The sequence below is a fragment of the Calidris pugnax genome, unplaced genomic scaffold (genome assembly GCF_001431845.1).
Source record: "Calidris pugnax isolate Ruff unplaced genomic scaffold, ASM143184v1 scaffold225, whole genome shotgun sequence".
Classification (NCBI taxonomy): Eukaryota; Metazoa; Chordata; class Aves; order Charadriiformes; family Scolopacidae; genus Calidris; species Calidris pugnax.
The window spans coordinates 6,462,775-6,484,240 of NW_015091072.1; the positions used below are offsets into that span (position 1 = coordinate 6,462,775).

General features: G+C 49.8%; 1 protein-coding gene across 1 annotated transcript; it reads left to right on the top strand.

Annotated features, from left to right (window-relative positions):
- Nucleotides 1–301: 301 nt before the first annotated feature.
- Nucleotides 302–15,566, top strand: DRD3 (dopamine receptor D3). The gene is made up of 7 exons (XM_014957113.1): nucleotides 302–393; nucleotides 3,290–3,581; nucleotides 10,040–10,152; nucleotides 11,341–11,483; nucleotides 12,602–12,798; nucleotides 13,681–14,029; nucleotides 14,890–15,566. The coding sequence occupies exons 2-7, from the start codon at nucleotides 3,300–3,302 to the stop codon at nucleotides 15,084–15,086; spliced, it is 1,281 nt and encodes a 426-aa protein (XP_014812599.1). The 5' UTR covers nucleotides 302–393; nucleotides 3,290–3,299; the 3' UTR covers nucleotides 15,087–15,566.
- The last annotated feature ends 5,900 nt before the right edge of the window (nucleotides 15,567–21,466 follow it).

The following is a 21,466-nucleotide window of genomic DNA, read 5'->3' on the forward strand; positions in this document are numbered from 1 at the left end:
TTGGGGTTCCATCTCTCTAATTCGCCTCCCGGGCAGAAAACGGGTCCTCGGCAAAGCACTCCCCTGCCTCGCTGCATCCCCTGGCTCCGAAATTAGCCAAGACCCCCCCCCCCAAACCTCCGCCATGTCCCTTGGGGAGCGGGGCAACCTCTCGGGTGCTGGGGGACGGGATGGGAAGCGCAGCCCCCGGCCCGACCGCCCCCTCCCCGGGCACGGCGGGGTCCCCGGCGGGGCGAGGGGTTGGGGGGCGGGCGGAGAGGAGGTGGCCAGCCCGGCTCCGCCCCACGGCTCCGCACCGGGAGGGCGGCAGGAGGGAGCGGGTCGGGCCGGTGGGCTCCGGGACCGAGACCGAGCCTTCCACGTTAGCGGTGCCACGGCCCGGCGGGCCGGGAGGTAAGTCCCGATTGATGCTCCCCCTCCAACTCCCCTCCCGCCCGGTGGCCGCGGTCCCCTTCCTCGCAGCCACCCCCTTCCCTTCCTCGCCCCCAACTCCCCGGGTTTCCCCAGCCTCCCTCGCCCCTCTCCCCGCCGCGGCATGGCCGGGGGGGGCGGGACGCCCCCCCCGGGAGCTGCCGCTGCCCCTCGGGTGCGGGAGCGGCACCCGCAGCCGGAGACGTACCCAAAACCGCCGCCACGGCTGGACCCTGCCCTCGGACCCCGGACCCCTCCTCTCCATCCTGCACCCCACGGCTGGACCCTGCCCTCGGACCCCTCCTCTCCATCCTGCACCCCACGGCTGGACCCTGCCCTCGGACCCCGGACCCCTCCTCTCCATCCTGCACCCCACGGCTGGACCCTGCCCTCGGACCCCTCCTCTCCATCCTGCACCCCACGGCTGGACCCTGCCCTCGGACCCCGGACCCCTCCTCTCCATCCTGCACCCCACGGCTGGACCCTGCCCTCGGACCCCGCCTCTCCATCCTGCACCCCACGGCTGGACCCTGCCCTCGGACCCCGGACCCCTCCTCTCCATCCTGCACCCCACGGCTGGACCCTGCCCTCGGACCCCGGACCCCTCCTCTCCATCCTGCACCCCACGGCTGGACCCTGCCCTCGGACCCCGCCTCCCCATCCTGCACCCCACGGCTGGACCCTGCCCTCGGACCCCGCCATCCGGACCCAGACCCGCTCCCAGACCCTTCTGAGACTGAGACCTACAGGAGGAGCATCCTCCCCTCTCCTTTCCTTTCCCTCCGCCCGTCCCCAACGGCGGTGACCCTTGTCACTGCCCGGCTGTCCCGGGTGGTGGGTACCCCTGGTGCCCCGTGTGCCTGTAGCCCTGTGCCCCCAACCCTGTCTGTGGGTGTCCCAGTGCCCCTGGCACATCCCCATCCCACTACCCTGGCACATCGGTACCCCGGTACCCACCTGGTTTGGCTGCACCCTGGCTACGGGCAGAGCAAGCAGGGCCGGGGGGGTGTGTGTGTTGGGGGGGGGGACAGTCCAGGGCTCGGGGGCTGGCAGGGATGGGGAGCTTGGAGGGATGGTGGGAGGGAGGACCGGTCTCCGGCTGAGAGTCGAAAATAGTGCTTTAGGATGTAAGGGGCAGGAGACAGGGCAGGAAACCCACAGGCAAACGCAGTGCCTTAAGCCTTTTGGTTGCATTGTGGGTGCTGTTTTGTTCATTCCCTGTCCTGGCTTTGCTTATCAGCGAGGCAGCTGCTTAATGTAGTTTTTTCCCAACGGTACGGAACTAGCCTTTTTTGGCCCCAGCCAATACAGGTTGCCCAGAGCGGGAGCTGTGTGGGTGCAATCCTGTCTTTGGATGGCTGCAGCTGAACTGGTTTATGAACAAATAGTCCCGGACTCACAGCAGGGCTCATGCTGCAGGAAATCCTTCAGATCCATGGAAGGGTTAACTTCTTTGTCAGGGGCAAGCAGAAGAAAGAGAGACAGACAAGGACAGGCACTTTCAAACAAAACACATGCCCATAATTGATTGTTTCCCCTCTGTCCTGGGGGATCTGTGTTCACAGGACAGAGGGGAATTCAGTTTCTATCTCGTTCAGCCTTTGTCCTCTCCCAACTACAAACCAACAGGAGGAAGTGACAACAGTTCTAACGAGGAATATATGCCAGGGGGCTGGAGAAATTTGTACCTCTTGCACAGCTGCTCTTCCATGTTCTTCCAGGGGTGTATGCATGGCAGATGCTGCTGTTCAAGGGGTGAGGTGGAACAAGGAGTAGTACCTGTACCAATGGCATTGCAACGTTTTGCCCTTGCCTTTCGTACCTGTCACACTGATGATAAGTTCAGCGATGGGAGCACTAGCAAAGAAAGAAAAAACTGGGATACGAGCGATTAAATGTCACAGAACAACCCCAGGACAGCAGTCTTCATGTACCTGGAAAAAATTGTCCTCCTCCTAAATCAAGAAAGGGTAGGTTCCTGAGCACAATCACGAATCCATTGTAAGAGAAAGAAATGCAGAGTACGCTGCAAGCATCCTTCCATTATTTCATCCCAAATGACAAGGTGATTTGCTCTTCAGCACAGGAAGCAGATCTTCTGGCCAGGCGTGGAAAACACAGAGCACAATAATGGACGAAATGGGGGCAGCACTGACAGTCAAACTTTGGCAAGGCAGGCAGGGCTGAAGCAGAGCATTATTTGAACAAAAGGCCTGGGACAAAAAGACGTTGCAGGAAAAGAGAGTAGTTCAGTAGGTGGTGCTTACTGCCAGGCACCAGGGTTCAAGAGGCTCCTTGAGCATTGCAGGTGCGGTTTCTCTGCCAGGCTGCCGAGCACTTGACTGCGTGAAGTTATTGAAGACATTTTTTGATGAGGGGAAAGGGAGGGTAAGTCCCAGAAGAAAAGATACTAGGTCCAAGCTAGGTAATCCTAAAGCTCTTTTCCAATCTAAATGACTCTATGATTCTCTTCTAAGCTTCTGGCCAAGCCCTAGTTTGGGTAACTGCATTGTGTCTTCCTCAGTGCTACAAATTGTTGCCTTTCAGATTTTGCTCTTGCCCAGCTGACTTGTTCCGTGGTGTGACTTTGGTGCATCTTAAAGCCATTGGTGCTTTCCATAGAGCTGCACTGGTTGGTAAGATGCACCTTTCAGACGCACACAGGAGGTGAAATCTTTGAAATCTTGCATTCTTCTCTTGACTTAGATCCAATGAAAAAACAAGCAAGACTTCAAGCAAAGCTCTGCCTAAATATGAGCAGAAAAAAGACCTCTATAACTGGCTTGGAAGTATGAAAGTCATACATCATCAACAAAATGCACCGTTCTCCAGAATTATTGTATAGCCCTGATTTTGAGTCGCCTCTTTCTCTTTGCAGTGGTGTGCCCATGGCGCTCTTCACAAGAACCAGCAGCCATCCTAATACCACCGACCCCATTCCCTGTGGGGCAGACAACACTACAGAGCCGGATCTGCCACACTCACATGCCTACTATGCCCTCTGCTACTGCATCTTGATTTTGGCCATCATCTTTGGGAACGTGCTGGTCTGCTTAGCAGTGCTGAGGGAACGCACCTTGCAAACCACAACGAACTACCTTGTGGTGAGCCTGGCGGTGGCGGACTTGCTGTTGGCCACTTTGGTGATGCCATGGGTGGTGTACCTGGAGGTGAGTACGTCGTAGGAAAGATTAGCAGAACTTAAGCACACGATGAGTTCTCCAGCATTAGTGCACGTTCTCAGGATAGGCCAGGTACAGATAAAAGTCCATTCACATTTTAACTGCCCGTCTAGCTCTGGGGCACTTGTGGGGTGGGTGGCAGCTCACAGTGTCACACAGGTGGTCCTCGTATGCTGGACATATGCTGCACAAATGCACCACAGGCCCTGTACCTGTCAGTCGATACTCTGAGCCTTGCTCTTCCTGGCACAACACAGCCTCTTTGAACTTGAATGGCAGCTGGGATACAGCCCGTAATGTAGATTGTGGGTCCTGATGTGCTAACACCACTTTCATCTGAGAATCCTTGAAGCTGACTCCAACTACCAGAAAGGTTGCCAGTGAGCAGCGTGATGATTCAGGAATGGTGGGGGAGGCAATAGGGTGGATGTCCCTTATAGGAACTCATCTTAGAGCCCAGATCAATTCCTGTTCCTGCTAGCCAGAAAACAAGCGAGGACAGTCAAATCCTCATCTCCTGCAGAGTTTAAGAGCCTTAATCTCCATCATGTTAGGTCAATTCCAAGCGGCATTTCCCAAGCAGGCTGAAAAAGAGATGAAGCTGACGAACACACTCCAAAATCTCTTTAAGTCATGTGAGCCTTTTTGCTATAACTTCAAAGCACTCATCAGGCCCTCAGGGTCTGATTCTCCATTTCCCTGATCTTTGCACGTTGGCCAGTATAAAAAGGTACTGGCATAACTGTGCACAGTATGGACAACACCATCTGATGCAGGGCAGCAAAGATGGAAACCAAATTCCCCCACACTGCGGCAAAATCCTGAATCACTGAAGCCACTCCTGGGGGAAAGATTTTTACTAAACTAAATACAGGAAGGTATGCTACAGCTGACATTTTTATCTGCTCTCGTCAACATTTTTACACTAATTCACAAGAATTGGTAGGTCTAGAAAAATTAGAGTGAACATCTATCAGCCGTAAGCTTTCAGCTGAGCCCTGGTACCCGGTTCTTATGCTAAGAGAGACAGAATAAGCCTCTGAGCCACGATCTCGCTGGAGCCTCCTGCTCTTTCTGCAAGGGGCAAGCTGGGATCAGGCTGAAGGGGAGGGTAGATATTCTGTTGGCAGCTGCCCACCTTTTGGCTGACCTCTTTCCTGCAAAACAAAGCAGAAGCAGATAGGGATTTTGACTTGCCCATATGGACGGCGCAGCGCGCGAACCAAAAAGTAGGACAAGACAGGACACCACCAGCAAATGCCAGACCTGCTATGCAGGTAGAAGGAGATTTGGTCAAGTAGCAGGGGACAGGCAGTGGCTGCCACCAGGGTACATTCAATAAGCAACACAGCTCTCAGCTTTGGCACCCAGCCTAGGCATTTCCCTTGTGTTAATCCAAGCCATTCTTTCTCCCAAACTGCGCCCACAAACTGCAGTCTCAGCAAGGCTACAATTAAGAAAAATTAAGGGTTTGCTCTGTATATAAGCATTATTAATAAGGGCATTACTGGCTAATTATTTATGTATAGCATCGCTGTGGAGTGAAAGAACAAGGAGAGCACCATGATACTGCATGTGTGATCATGTTCTTAATGAAGTCGGTAGCAACATTTAGACTAATCTGCATGGAGCGGTCCTGGAGCTGGCCTGCAGGACGTCTACAGCTCAGTTGTGTTACACTGAATGGTTTAAAAGCAAAGAATAAGGGGCAGGAGGAGGGGGAACCATCCTGGCGAGATAGAATTAGACTCTGCAATTTGATTGCAACTAAAAAATATTATTGAAAGTAAAATCTTATTTCAGACTGCTTATACAGGAATATTCCATCACCTCAAGCATGTTCCAGTCTTTAATGAAACCACAATACACTTTGCATTAGAAAAGACTTGCTATCACTGTGGAGATGATGGAACCAAGAGACATCTGTGAAGCAGCCTCTGCCCCCATGCAGTACTGTGGTCACAATTTGTGAGGACCACAGTAGACCCATTCCTTAGTTGTGTTTGTAGACCAATTCAAGATCAATTCTAGAGCTTGCAGAATCACAGTATCTGAGCCAAGAGTCACCCAAACAACAGTGACAAGAACACACACGCATCTCAAACCCAACCTACCACTCCCAACGTTGCACAGTATCTCCTAGAGAACTAGGCTATAGGACTCCAGCAAGATTAAGATTTTTAAAATGGTCCAAAAAGCTCCAAAGCCATTTAGATATTTTCTGCTGTTTGTGGATCAACGATGCTACCAATGAAGCGCAAATGGCATCATGCTTCAGTACACGATGGGCCTGGAAATTGCCAAGAAATCATTCAGTCCCCAAAACCATGTACAATACCTATTAATCTACTGAATGTTTGCCAAAGCAGACATCTGAGACCTGGCCATTATTTACAGAGAAGCTAAAGGTGGATGAATACCTTAGATTTAAATATCAGCTGTGAACTTGGTGCTTTACACTCAATTTTTAGAGCCATCTGTGGCCTGAACCTTCTCCAGGAAATGTATTTTATCAATCATGCATACCAGAACTGTCTCTTTCTGAGAGGTCTTTTGGGAAGGCTGTGACAGAGCAACAATAGGAAGATTTTATAATCTCAAAATCCTGGTCTCCACTTAATGATGTTTCTTGCCCAAAAAATGCTATTCAGCACTGCGTGAGCAATTTTCTGGGGTCAATGGGTAGGTCTAATATATGAATACTGCTACCCCAGTTCTTTACTGGCCTCTGATGCTGTGGTTGGCACAACTACTGAAGCCAGTGGCATTAGGGTATCCTGCCCATGCCCACTAGAGTTTGATGGCATTAAATACCATCATGCCTTATAGTGATTCTATGAATGGAGGATGACATGTAGCAGTGTGGCCTGGACCTTCCTTCTCAGTCTTCTCACAACACCCAGTTCTACCTCCAAAGGGAAAAAAAGCTTCAGAAGAAGATTGTCACTGAGGTCCAGTCTGCAGCTCTGTTCAGACCATGTTGTGAGAGTAACGCTGTCTCCTTTCTGTGGCTCTCACATTGGAGGATCAAGATCTACAACTACTCACCAGATCACCATCAAAGAGAGGACAGACAACTGAGTTACTGCAGCTCAGCAGCTTACCACTCCTCAGCAGGCCTGACTGCGTGCAGGCTTGTAGTTATTCCCGCCGTGCAAAAACATTAGCAGCCATTTCACAGCTGCAGGGAGCTAACAGCACCCCCAAGAAGAACATTCTCTTAAACACAAAAGGCTTAAGCGAGCATGCCTAGATGCACTGCCACTTGTATGCCTGTTGCCCCCTGATCCAACTTTGTGTTCATACTTTCCCATCCAGCTACTCCTCAATACAGCATCATCATGCATATCTGAATTACTGAGATTCTTTTGTGTATTTTTAAGGATCAGGAGTGTGATGGATTTGCGTAAGTTTATGAACACACAATGATTATTTTTTTTTTAAACTGGAAGACTTCCTATAGGGTTGGAAAATGAAAAATAATAATACCTCAATTTTGTGGGTAAAGCAGACTGGTCATCAAGAAAGATGAGGTGAGAACCTGACCTGAATATTTTATAGGGAGCTTTAGCATTGTCTTTGACAGAGCCAGGATTTCATCCTGGACTCTATTCCCACTTCTGCTGCACACGCACTGAGTGGTAATGAGAGATTGTATCAGCTCCTCTCTCCATGGTTTGCTCTCATCAGCTGTAAAAGAATAATATTTGACCATCCACCTCACCCAGGCAGTTGTGAGGCTTCATTCAATTAATACCTGTGATGTGCTTTGAAATTCCTGGACAAAAGGCACCAGAGGGATAAAGAACATGTACCCTGCCAGCACATGAAAACCAGAAATGCACACTGGCAAGTTCTAGCTGCTGTAGCAAAGATGAGCGGAACAGAGCAATAAAAGGAAGAGCAGAAATAGAATTTTGAAAATTATGGACGAGGCCTATAGTAAAAAGGTCCTTCTTCATTGTTAGATTCTGGAATAAATTTGGGGTTCACATACCCCAGAGGTAAATATTAACTACTTCACCGACTTCAGTCACTCCCTATTTTAGAAGTTGTGGCTAGTGGAAGTGAGGATGGGTTTTAAGTCCAAATGTTTTGCTCTGTCAAGCATCCTCTTAATACAAGCTACAGTGTATAATGCAGGTGGTGTGATCTGAATGCATCACCCTGAGAGGATTCACTTCAGAGCCATTCCCACCACCACCTTCCTCAGTTTCAAATGTTTGTATTCTTGGGCTTAGCATTTGAATGTGCTCAGGACCTTGGAAACTCCCTCAGTTAAGTGCTTGCACATCTGCTGGGCTAGTGGCAGCTGGCTTTCATGCGAACACCTGGCACTAGCTCCTGGTGAAATAGTGTTCAGGCTCCACAGATCACACAGACACTGCTTTGGATTTTGCCTCAGACTACAGAAACAACCCCTACTGGATCCCACTGCAAAAGCTTCCAGAGTTTTTTGGGGTTTTTTAATATATTTTGAGATGGTCAAGCAGATCTCAAAATCTGCAACTAAGGTAAAAAAGGTGTGGGGTTTCTTTGAAAACTGAACCTACCTATTAAGGTCTCTAATTTCAGAGGGACAGCCTGCAGTTTGCGTGTCTTTTAGCCCACCTCATTGTGCAGAAAAGCTCTAAGGGTTTGGTTTGGGGTTTTTTTTTCCTTCACTGCTATTTTTAAAAGAAAACAAAGGAGCCTCACAAGTGTCAGAGAACCGAGGATGAAAGCACAGTTCCCTACTGCATTTTGCAAGCCAGTTCCCATTTCTCCTCTGCATTCAGGGGGTCTAATGGAAGACTGCCTCGTTCAGCACCTGACTTCTGACACGTAGCAGCTGGGTCCAGCAGAGAACACCCTAAAGCCACAGCTCACCTCAGTGAGTTTCTGTGCCCATGTGCAGGAATGTTGGCACAATCAAAACCATTTCAATTTCTCAGGATTATTTCTCAAACAGCTCTGAAAACAAGTCACCTGGAATGGATTCTGTATTAATACACGTGCTTCTCACTGCAGGGAGCTGCATCCTTCCTAGGCATCAACACTTGCTGCAGGTTTGACCCACTGCCTTAGAAGCCAAGCTTGCTTGTGGCACCCTCTCTAGCCTGAGCTGGGATAAGTATTTTTGAGTGGGTCTTGAAAACCTCCAAGGATGGAGCCTGCACATACTCACCAAGCAACTGGTTCTACTGCCTCACTGTCCTCTCAGTCAGAGAGCCTACCTTCATAAACAGTTTGTAACCTTTCTTCTTTCAACTCATGCCTGTTGCTCCAACTTTCTTAATAATCTCCCACTAGGTGCTAGGGGATTGCTGTTGGCCCTTCCACTCACCAAAAGCCACCTCTTCTCCAGGCTGAAGAAGCCCTCTTCCCTTAGCTGCTTCTCACAGGATAAGTGCTCCAGCCCCCAGGAACTGTTTTGGTGGTCCTCTGCTGGACTTGCTCTTGTTTATCAATGTTTTTCCTGTACTGGGGCCCCAAAACCAGGTGCAGATACAGTCTAAAAGCAAGCAGAGAGATCAGGAATTGGTGCCTGTTCCTGGTAGCTTCCCAGGATCCAGCTGAACCAGCAGGATCTATGGGGCCGAAGGCTAACGTGCAGGCTCTCTCCAAGCAAGGACTTTCCTCCCTCTTTCTCTCCTACCCCCTCCCTGGGTGCTGAGGCAGACCACCTCACCAGGAATCAGGCTGTCATCCCAGCCCCGGTGAGGGCAGTGCCACGCTGTGCTTGGAGCATATTGTTGTCAACCGAAAAGGTCATTGTCAAGAACTTGGTGGCTGGGCCAAAAAAACCCGCATTTCTCTATCACAATGATTGCCCACAGCTAAGCTTTCACGATTACACACTTCAGATTAAAAATTCAAAACAACCAGAACAAAAGCTCGACATGGTAGCAAACCAAAACCCTTTATCTGAATAGCTTGTGATTTCTCACTCAGATCTAATAATCAAGTCTGTAACTGAGATAAGAATCCAGATAACGTTTTAGAGAACCCTCATGTCTCAAGGTCTCTTTTTTATGCATAAATGCATAAAATTTACAGCACTTTTCCAGCTCACTGCCTGCAAGAGAACTCCAGCAGCTAAGCTGAGAAACACTTTCAGCCCTTAGATACTCTCAGATAATCCTTAATCAAAGGATATACACAGTGATATCAAATTTAAATCAATGTATCATGCTAAGCCGTAAGGGAAGGGGTAGCTGCTATCTATTCCTTCACCCTGCCTGTAAGAGTAACTAAAAGATTGAAATCAAGATGTGGCTTGTTCTCCATGACCTACCACTGTGTTATCCTGCACATGACATAGGTACTTCAGTTTCCCTCTGCACGTCACAGTGGAGGTGAACACATCTAGGTGCTGAGACACTTAGAGGAGAGCACCTCCTTACACATAACTTACCAGGACTTGGTGCAGAACAAGACTGACGGTTTTGTGGTTGCTGGTGCAGGTGACTGGAGGAGTCTGGACTTTAAGCCGCATCTGTTGTGATATCTTCGTCACCATGGATGTCATGATGTGCACAGCCAGCATTTTAAACCTCTGTGCTATCAGCATTGACAGGTGAGAGCAAACAGCATCTGGGGGGATAGCCTGGAGATGGGGTGGACCCTGGACCCCGGACCCCGGGGTGGCAAAGACGTGGGGTTTGCACAGGCAGCAGCAGTGTCTGCAGGAACACAAACCTCCTTGCAAGTCTCCCACTGCCACTACTGCTGCTAGCATGGCTCTGCCCACCATGTGCTAGATGTCTGCACTTAGGGGCAGAGGGGCACAAGAAATAAGACATCACCACATGTCGATGCGTGGCAGTCAACCGCATCATCATGATTTTTTAAGGCAGGAACCAAAATGGGTCATCCAGTTCCCATTGGGTCTCCAAGAGGGTTTCTCCTTCTGGAGACCTCACTCATGAAGTTTTAATAAATTAAATCCTGCCATGTACGTAGGGAGGAGTGAAGATTATTGCTGTGTAATCTTCAGCATTGCCTTGTTTTTCTGTATCTTAAAACTGAGCCTATTTTAAGCAACGCTGAGGGCTGGGCACCAAGACCTTGGCCCACATGGAAAGGAAAAAACACTGCATGGTACCTTTGTAATACGTGGTTGAAGGGCAATTGGATGAGGCAGCTCTCAATGCTGGGCTGGTCCAGTGTTCTTCCATAGGAACCTTTGTCCCCGTTTCATTTTGTCCCTGTCTGCAAGGAGCAGCCCCTGGGGTATCCTAAAGATGAGACTACTGTGCCTTCCAAATCTTAGCCTTGCTGAGCTGCATCTCCTAAGGCACCCCAGCAGCTGAAGCCCCTGGACATCCACCTGTGGACAATCCTCTGGTTGCCAGCAAGACTGACACCAGAGCAGCAGCTGATGGCCAGAGCATAGCAGGCTGTGGTTGCTCCAGAGACTGCTCTTTCCCAGTAGTCCACATATAACCCTAGGGGCTTGAGGGATGGGGGTTCCCTGAGGTTTCTAGGTCCATCTGGTATCCCAAGCCTTGGCAGTTCTGCAGGGCATTTCTCTGCAGTGCTGCCAACTAACTCTGATTTCCTCTGTTCCTCCCCCTAATGCCCCACTTACCATTTCTACAAATTGCTGATGCCATCATCTGATCTTCTCTCCTTTCCTCTTCCATTTCTTCACCATGTTCACCATCATGTTCCCTATGTGGCTTTCATTTCTCCTTTTAAAACCTGTTCCTTTTCCTCCCTCCATTCTTACCTCTCCTCTTTCTTGAGCTGGTTTGGTCCTCAGATACACCGCAGTGGTGAAACCAGTTCAGTACCAGTACAGCACTGGGCAGAGCTCCTGCAGGAGGGTCTCTCTCATGATCGTGATAGTCTGGATGCTGGCGTTCGCTGTGTCATGCCCTCTCCTCTTCGGCTTCAATACTACAGGTATGTGACGTCCCAGGTGACATGCTGGGAAGGGTTGGAAATGGAGCTGCTCTGTGTATGGCCAGGTCACTTAACATTGGTCCTGCAGACTTCCCAAGTTACAGGAAATCTTAGGGAACTGGAAAGCACACTGTGAAGGGTTAGAAAAATCTCCGGTGCTGGAGAGCAAGTGTGCTCTTGTCTATAAACTTACCATTTGCTCAGGCAGACACTGAGTGTTGCTCTGAGGACAGACCTGCCTGCTTTACTGCCAAATCAATGCCCATCAAAGTGTCCAGGTCTACAGATGCCCCCCAAAAAAATCACTCTTGTGCACACAGAGCAAATCTCCAGACATGCAGCACGTCCAACACACACACCAGATTTACTGCATCTTGCCATCCAGACACACAGTTTTAAATCTGAATCAGGACACATTTCTAAACAGCAAGGATTGCATGTTGGCGCTGCTTGTGAGAAACATCCTTCCTTTCCAACTGGCTGTCTGCTTCCTCACCTAATCCCTTGAGGAGAGCGGATGATTTAGTGTCCTCCTTGGAAGCAGGTTGGTCTTTCTCCTTCCCCTCACCTAGGGCAGCCCATTCTCCCTGGAGGCAGAGGGGTAGGGGCACGTCCTTCCCCCTGGGCCACAGGCAGAAGTGCTCTGCTCCCCATTGATGCCCTGTGCAGTGCTTGAGGCAAGAAGGGAACAGGGTTTGGGAAGGTGCTGTTGTCCCCCACTGCCTGGTCCAGACAGGTGGGGTGAGGGCACAACCCTGCATCTAGACAGCTCAGAGGCTGTCAGAGAAATAGGAGAAAGGATGAAAGGAGAAAGGAGCCTCTGAGAAAGGATGGGCGTAGACATGAGAGAAGAGGGCAGAGCTGTTGGCCACAAAAGCAGGAAGATGCATGCTGGGTCGTGCTAGATGGCCCTCAGTAGAGTCCATTTTAAGCATGTTAGGTGAGTGGGTAAGCCACAATATCATTTGCAACAACAGAGGTAGGAGATACTTGCACTCCTTAGACTGCCTTTGTCCCCTGGCCACCTTGACTTGCTTTGCCAATGCACCACAGCCTCCTTGTACTAATCCGAAGCAGTTCAGCCTTTCCTCTCTCTCTCTCTCTCTTCTCCTCCCCAGGGGATCCCAGTGTCTGTTCCATATCCAACCCTAGTTTCATCATCTACTCCTCTTTGGTGTCCTTCTACCTCCCCTTCATGGTGACCCTGCTGCTCTATGTCCGGATTTACCTCGTGCTAAGACAAAGGCAAAAGAAGCGAACCCTCACCCGGCAGGGCAGCCACAGCACCAGCACCAAACCGTGTTATACACACAAAGTAAGATCCACATGCACACAGTAGGAGCTCTCAGAAAGGACAGGGCATGCATCATCTCCTCAAGGAGTCAAAGCATAGAACAAAAAGCATAAAGAAGGGACATAGCATGTTTTCATCCCATCCCTCACTCATACACCATTATATTTGAGATGCAGAAGCATCAGTTAAACCCTTTTCAGCCCTCTAGAAAGAAGATACCCCTTGTGTATCTCTGCCCTCTAGAACCAGGCAACTAGAAAAGAGCACAGCCTACTTCAATATTTCTTTAGAACAGGGCTTTCTCAACCATGTGGAAGTCTGGCTAATTTCTTCATTTATTGATTTTAATGTCTTCATTTATTGATTTTTCCTCTATGAGGCTTCATTCTCAAGGCTCCACAGATCCAGATTATTTAAAAACAAAAACAAACACCTCTTCATCTGCCAGACCTAAGAGGTCATAACGCTCATGGTGCACAGAGCATTTGTTCCACTGACCTTTCTAGATGAAATATCTGCAACCATGGGAACAAGCACAATGGTTTGAAAGGGATCGCCTGATCATGCATATCTGCTTGTTTTACCCATTTTCTCACAGTGAAGCTACATTTAAAAAGGGTGGGGATGTTGAGGGGAGCAGGGCCAACACAAAAATGCAAGTGGAAGGTTAGCAGAGGAGGTGCTTCAGCTCTTGTTCTCATGCTTCTCCTTGGTGGGCTGGAGGCACAGAGTTGTCTGGTGCTGTTTCACCCCTCTGATAAGCTAAAGCTGCTTCAGAGGATGTGGCGCTGACCTAAGAAGTAAGTGGGGCTAAGGATGACTCCTACAACTTTCCTTATCATCCTTTGACCCAATGAATGGTTTGGATGGTCCCCAGTTCCTCTGTGACATCCTATTTTGCAGGAACACACGGAGAGAAACAGATCTTTGCCAAACAGATGCCAAGGAACCTTTTCCCCCTGTCTCCCACTCAAATGCTCAGGCCAGGAGATGTCTACCAAAAGGAAGTTGCTGACTGTCTTCGGCCTGCAGCGGTACCGCAGCTTCTGCCATGAGGCATCCCTCACCAAGACACCAGGGACTACACAACACAGCAGGCTGGAAGAGAGGAGAAAGAGTACGAAGCCAGGACTGGAGGTACGGAGGCTCAGTGATGGAAAAACCATCAGCTCTTTGAAGCTAGCACACCAGCAGCCCCGGCTGATCCAGCTTCGGGAGAGGAAGGCTACACAGATGCTGGCTATTGTCCTGGGTGAGTAAGAGCCACTCTGTCTAGTGGGGTGCGAGGGGTGATGGTTTGGTACTTGCAAGAGCAAGAATCTCCTAATACAGTATTGAGATTAAAAAAATGGTAGCTAGGCCCAGATTTCAGCTGTCAGTGCTCCACAAACTCAGGAGAGACAATTGTGGGACATTTAGGGATGCTGATCTTGGATAATGCTCTCAAATGTTCAGAGCCAGGTATGTTAGTGTTTTATTCGCTATGTTTTGTTACCCTTTTGTTTTAAATCAGTGGCCAACAAGCCTTGCTAGAGGGAGCAACAGCCAACATGTTTGCTTTTTCTTTCCCTGTATTTTATTATTATTATCATTATTATTAGTAGTAGTAGTAGTATAAAGCTGGAACCATCCTAAGTTTCCATACAGGCAGCAGCTCTTAGGTCAAATTACAGAAGGGGAAACTGAGGCAAGGAGCAGCAGAGGAACCAGCTCATAGAGCTGGATAGAGAAGCCAGGAGACCAGTGCCCCGGTCATCAGATGCACTGCTTTCCCTTATTAGTAGCAGGGAAATAAAACAGCCCTCATTGTAACTGATAAAGCTGCCAAGGCAGCAGTCTTTCCCTCTAAGTTGTGGCCACTTGCTTTTGTCTGTCAGTGAGCTACTTCTGAAGCCCCATCCACCCATTCACATCACTACTGGTCCCAAGGTGCCTGAGCTCTTGCCAAGTCCCTCTGTATTAGGAATGAACGTCACCTTCGGCGTTTACCAAATGCAGACACGTGCATGGAACTAGGGAGGTGCGGGAGGGAGAGAGCACAGGAGCAGGCCCCTCTCCACATAGTTGCTTCTCTAAAGTCATGGATTGTTTTCTCCATCTCTCTAAACCCAGGGGCATTCATAGTCTGCTGGCTGCCTTTCTTCTTGATTCACATCCTCAACACCCACTGCCCATCCTGCCACGTACCCCCTGGGCTTTATAGTGCCAGCACCTGGCTCGGCTACGTCAACAGCGCCCTCAACCCCATCATCTACACAACCTTCAACACCGACTTCCGCAAAGCCTTCCTCAAGATCCTCTGCTGCTGACTGCGGGGCTGGCACGGGGCTGCACGGGCTGTGGTTTGCAGCAGCCTTCTGGGCTGGGGACAAGGAGTGAGGCCCTCATCTCCCTCTGCTTCACATGCTGCAGGGGGTGAGCGGTGGTGGTGGTAAGCAAGATGTGGTCATTGCCAACAGCCAGGCACCCTCTGCACCAGAGGGAAGAGCAAGAACCCACCCCACCTGCACGTCTGGCTTCCCACACCTCAGTGTTCCTGCTTAAGAGAGTACAAGTGCTCCTACAAGGAAAGGCTGAAAGATCTGGGTCTGTTTAGCCTGGAGAAGAGAAGGCTGAGAGAGGATCTCATCAATGCTTATAAATATCTAAAGGGCGGGTGCCAAGAGGATGTGCCCAGACTTTTTTCGGTGGTGCCCAGCAACAGGACAAGGGGCAATGGGCACAAACTGGAACACAGGAAATTCCATCTCAACATGAGGAAAAACTTTTCCTTGAGGGTGACAGAGCACTGGACCAGGCTGCCCAGAGAGGTTGTGGAGTCTCCTTCTCTGGAGATACTCAAAACCTGCCTGGATGTGTTCCTGTCCATCCTGCCCTAGGTGAACCTGCTTTGGCCGGATGGTTGAACTAGATGATCTCCAAAGGTCCCTTCCAACTCCTACCATTCTGTGGTTCCTGTTTCTGGGGAGGGAGGGGAAGAAGACACAGAGGCGAACCAGTGAGTCCCTCAGCAGTGGGCACAGCGGCGCTGAGAGGCAGACCCCGAGGAGAGGCATGAAGTGGAAGATAAGCCACCACCCCTGGGAGCTGCCAGGCTTGCAGAGCACACCAGACCCAAGTGGACAGCATCTCTCATCTCCCCCACCTATGTGCTGGGAATGCATTTGCACTGCTGGAGCCTCTGCCTGCAGAAGACACCAGGGTCACACGCAGCAATCCTAATAAGAGGATAGAACGACCTCTTGCATAAGGATCCTGATCCCTTCAACCTGGAGCCACAAGTGAGAAAACGACAAGGAAACTTGAAAAGGAAACGCTGATGGAGAAGCAACAACATCCCCGTGGTCTCCATGAAAAGGTTTGCCCATAAAAGTGGGTCAGTCTCAGAATGATAGATTGTCCCCTACTTAACTACCACATAACCTGTCATCTACTGGGGTGGTTAAATAATGAACAAAGTCCAGGATAACTCCTGCCATGCCTGCAATAAGTTCAAGCCTGTTTTTTTCAGCTAGGGCAGGTTGCATGCACCCTTTTTCAAAACTTGTTCATGGTTTCTTGGGAACCAATCTCTGTTTGTGCTCCTCTCCTTGTCAGAAGCACTGCTAGAACAAGGGTTTGTCCCCTCTGATTGCTGCAGTGGCTCCTGTTCAGACCCACACCCGGGGAGAGCTGTTTCAATAGCAGTAAGAAAGGACATGTTCCTCAGGATCAGACCTGGGACTCTCCCTGGCTGCCCTCGCTGATAGACCTGCCAGCACACAGGGCGTCCGTACATCCCAGCTTCCAGGGGGCTGGCCAAATACAGCCCTCCCACCGTCTCCTTTCCCAGCAGTATTTTACAAAGCCATTTCCAGTAACTCCTGGATTACATTCCAGTAACTCCTGGATGCAAACACCAGACAAGCCCTGCTGTACCATGGAAGCAGGTCTCGTGTCCGGGCAGTTTAACGCTCTTCTCCTTGTACAGACAAACCCGAGGTGGGAGAGTTTCTTTCATTTTCCCCCCTCCGCGCTGTACAGGATCACCCCCCAGCCTGTGCCTAGCTGTGCTGCTAACTGTGCTCATTTGACAGCTTTGGGTGTAACTGCGTGTGCTGTCCCTGCTCTCGCCCACGCCACAGCTCCTCCACTTGGGAAGAGCTTCCTCTCTGAATATAAAGCCAAAACCATTGTTCCTCTGCCTCTGGAGCACGTAGCAGAGCTCTAGCTTCTTCTTTTGTTTGCCTAGGCTTTGGGAGGAGATGCTCGTGGACAGCATGTATTGTTTGCCCCGGGGAAGTGCCCTCCATACTGCATTGTAACTGCATTAATCCAATAAAACACAGATGTAACTGGAGGTTTTGGTACCTTTGTGGTGAACGTAACCCTTCCATCAGCCTTCTCTCATCTGTAGCTGTCTTAGTGCTTTCCCTGTACAAAATGATCACCGGCCTAGACACCCACAAGAGGTCTTTATTATTACTTGCATTTTACTTGCAACTGGGAAAGAAATCAACAGCTGCTGTAAGCACTTCCAGCAGATGAATTCTGAAAATATGGTCAATTAGTTTCCCAGCTACACCAGGCAGGCGTGCAGTAGTGTTACTCCATCTGCTCAAAGGCACTGGACAGCATGGGAGGTACTCAGCACACAGGATTTTGGGGGCATCAATCAAGTGAATCAACCTACGGACAGATTGCTGCTCAAGTAATTCTCATTAAGATGCTTCATAACACAGATCACCAGAGACCAGTTTCAGTTGCTTTATATAGACAGTTGCCAGAAAGGTAGAAACAAGGAAAAAGATCTTTTAAAGGGTGACTGGGTCCATTTCATGCCCTGACCTAGCGTCTCTCAGGTGTCATGTCCAGTCTGATCTTGCTTGAATTCAAGCCTGTTCTTGAAGCAGTGAGCCCCAAGGCCGTTCAGGAGAGAGGTGAGGAACAGGAGGTGTGGCAGAAGACTAAACAGTTTTTTGGTACCCACACAGCTATGAGAGATGAGGAAAGTTCTACATCTAAAAATATTGTCCTTTATTTAATAATGAGGTTTGAACTATCAGATCACAGAACTAACAGCATTCTCTTGAACTATAACCTGCTATGCACAAAAAGAAAAAAAAAAAGCACCACAAAACCCACCCCCAATTACAAAAGCTCAACTCCAAAAGAAAACAATTTCTCTCTCCCCCTCCCTCAAGTACTGCTTGAGCTCTGTGCCCAGTTTTACTTGGCAATATGAACAAAGGTGTCTTCACAGGAAAGGCCAAGGAACAGAAGCTATCAAAGGTGCAAGCAGTTGACAAGAGCCAGAGAGGGACTCTTTGTCAGCAGGTGTAGCGACAGGGCAAGGGGTAATGGTTTTAAATTGGAAGAGGGGAGATTTAGATTAGTTATTAGGAAGAAATTCTTTACTGTGAGGGTGGTGAAGCACTAGAACAAGTTGTCCAGGGAAGTTGTGGATGCCCCATCCCTGGAGGTGTTCAAGGCCAGGCTGAATGGGGCTTTGAGCAACCTGCTCTAGTGGGAGGTGTCCCTGCCCATGGCAGGGGGGTTGGAACTCAATGATCTTTAAGGTCCCTTCCAACCCTAACCATTCTATGATTCTATGACATGCCCCCACCCTCCCTATCAAACCAGAGGGGCAGCTGAGGACCCCCCCAAGACCTGTGCTTCACAATCCCCCCCCCTCATTATTTGCAATAGAGTAATCTGCACGTTCTCATTTTTTACCTGAAATGCCCCCTTCTAACCTTCATTTCCTACAACGTTTTCATCTTTACTGGAGTTTTTTTTCCCTGGCTCCACGACTGGCTGGATGAGGAGAGGTGAGCCATGACGCTGTGCTCTGCTGAAGGACCACAGGCATTGTGCAGGGTTTCATTTACATGCTGATAGTCACATTAAGAGGAGACTTTGGAGAATGCAGAAAGCTCCTTTCCCACAGAGAGGAAGAGGGAGCTCAGAGACTGCCGTGGGCTGTAAATAATTCCCTGTGTCAGGAGACCTGCTCTGACAGAGCACTGGGCAGACGTGCAGCCTGTGCTCACCTTCACCCTGCTCCACCAGGCAGCAGGAACAGGGTACCTACTGTGCCCGATGCCATTTGTACCAGCATCCCATCCCCTGTGCCGGATGCCATTTGTAAATGAGCCAGCAGACCAAATAGCCAGGAAGCATCCCTACTGTAGCTGAAGAGATTTAAGACCCTTTGGAGACGAAGGAGAGCTGGCAAAACCCACTGGAAACAGCAGCCCCCCCACCCCAACAAGGTACAAGGCAGCCATCCAAGTACTGCCTGTCTAGACACAATTATAGCATGCTTGAGAAATGGACTGAAAAAACACTGTTTATCCCCTGCCTCCGCTGTTTCTCCAGGCGGACATCTCTCCCAGGTCCCAGAGCTGTAGCTCTGACTGAGCTGTGGGAGCCCAGACGAGCCACAGGGCCCACGTAGCCCCAAGGGCTTGCTCACCAGGCTTGTCCTCACTGGGGTTAGCAGGCAGATGCAGCTCTCTCACAGCATTGTGCTCTGACTCAGACAAAGCCATGGAGCCCCTCATCCCCTCCGCACAGCCTGGGGCTCCCCAGACCTGCCACATCCAAGGGGTGCCACATATCACATGCATCAAGTTTCCCCCTCCCTGCGTGTAGTGCTGCTCAGTGGGAGCTTCTAAACAGCACAACCCACCCAGGTGTGTATGTGTGTGCACCTCCCAGGAGGGACACAGAGGACCCTGACAATGCAGGGTCAATGCTGCAGCTCTGAAGTCCTTTATTTTTTTTCAGCATAAACTGCAAATAAAATGAATTATGACTCCTTTGTTCACAATAAGAGGTTTTTCAAAACAAACAGTCAGAGATGCTCACCTCTCCTCCCCCTCCCCAACTCTGTACTGGCTTTAAAGGACAGCTGATCAGGCAGAAGCCTATTCTCCATGGTGCCTCCAAAAGTGCAATCTCTCCTCAGGCTGCTGTACGATAGCCATGATGGCATAGGGTATTTAAGGTGGGTACAGCCCTGTGAAAACAAGGCAAGGCAAGACAACCCATCCCAAGCAGCTCTCAGCCACTCCTACAAGGATGGTGGGCAGAAGCAAGCAGAGAGCATCTCCATAGCTCACTGCCACCCCTTCACAGACCACCAAAATTTTCTATTTAGATTGCTGTACTATGCTTATTGTAACTACTTCTGTGGCTTACCTGGAGGCAGGTGCAACAGGAGATGTCCATCAGATACCCCATGGTTCTCAGTTGTGTTCTCATGGGCTACGATTCAAACTTCACATCTAGCAGCAAAACCACAGGTTACTCAAGTTACTAAAACCTTAAATAGTGTTGGGCACCAAAACTGAAGCCATCCAGAGCTAAAATCAGTGGCTCCTGTGTTGAGTTTTCCATCATAAAATGTAGACGGAGACGCCATAAAATACTCTCCCCCATCAGAGGCAGCAACAGGCACAACAAGCACCAGGTCACGCTGAAGTCTTTAAGCAGGAAAGCACAAAGGCCCACAGGGAAGAAGGTAAAACAACGTTCCAGGAGGGAAAGCTGCCTGCTGGGAACACAAGGAAGTGATGGAGGAGGCGGGTTTCACCCGCTGGCTCTGCAGGTGAGGCTGCTCAGCTGACATGCTCCAGTGCACCTTGCAGCAGCTGTGGGACATGTTGCCTTAGCAATCCTGGTGGCAGCCAGACGTTAAAAAACCCCACATTTGTCAGACTACAACAAGGACAAAACAAAATCTTGCAGAAAACCTCACTTCCTCAGGTAACCCTCCCCAGACTCCTTAGGGGATGGGCATGCCAGCTAATGCAGCTGAGCTCAGCTGGACCACACTTGTGGGACTAAGCTCCAGCAGCCAAAGAAAGTGCACCTGGAACCTGCTGTGTGGCAGCACCTTTGAGGGCAACCGAGGTGACCTGGGGACTTGCTTCCCCAGGCAGGTCCTTTGTCCACAGCTGGGGTCAGCACAACCTGCTCAGGCTAGCAGCTCCTCTGGAAGGAGCAGCTTTATGCAAGGTGGAGCTCAGCTTAAGCTTGTAACAGAGCACGACCCTGTCTCAGTTGCTGTTAGTGACGTGGCAGTTTTTGAAGAATGTCTAATCAATGCCAGCGCTTTGAGGAAGGATCAACAGGCTGCAGGCTGCTGATACGGTGATGCTCAGACAACTACAAATAGGAACTGTGGGCACCCAGAGGATGGTGGTACCAATCTGATTAGTTTCAGCCGAGTGTGTGATGGTTTGCTCACAAAGTGATGACAGAGTCTGGCGGGCTTCAGCCTGCAAACGCTCCTGCTGTGAGGTGTCTCATCTCCCACAGAGAATGGGCATGTCAGTTCTGCCTCAGACCAATGTGAGTACCCCAAATCTCAATTAGCCTTTGACTGAATGATTGAATTGAACTTTTCCTTGTCTACCAGTAATAATGAATTAACATAGTTGTCAACTCCTGATGGTACCTTACCACCTGACCTGCTGCCTTAGGAGCAAAGGAAGGCTCACAAGGCTGCAGGCAATTCAAGGTGTGAGGGATTCAAAACAGTACTTCTTCAAAGTCAGCATCAGCTGCTACATACATCTTGCTGAATGACATTGAACAGGAGGGAAAAGATATATCCCAGGCCAATCCTGCCTTTCGCTCTCAAATGCCACTGATCCAGCTGCGCTCTGTTACTCCCCAAACAGTCAACCTCAACTCAAGG

Coding starts and splice junctions, on each gene's coding strand:
- DRD3 (XM_014957113.1), top strand. CDS start 3,300: ATGGCGCTCTTCACAAGAACCAGCAGCCATCCTAATACCACCGACCCC. Junction 3,582..10,039: donor CATGGGTGGTGTACCTGGAG/GTGAGTACGTCG, acceptor TTGCTGGTGCAG/GTGACTGGAGGAGTCTGGAC. Junction 12,799..13,680: donor AACCGTGTTATACACACAAA/GTAAGATCCACA, acceptor CCTATTTTGCAG/GAACACACGGAGAGAAACAG.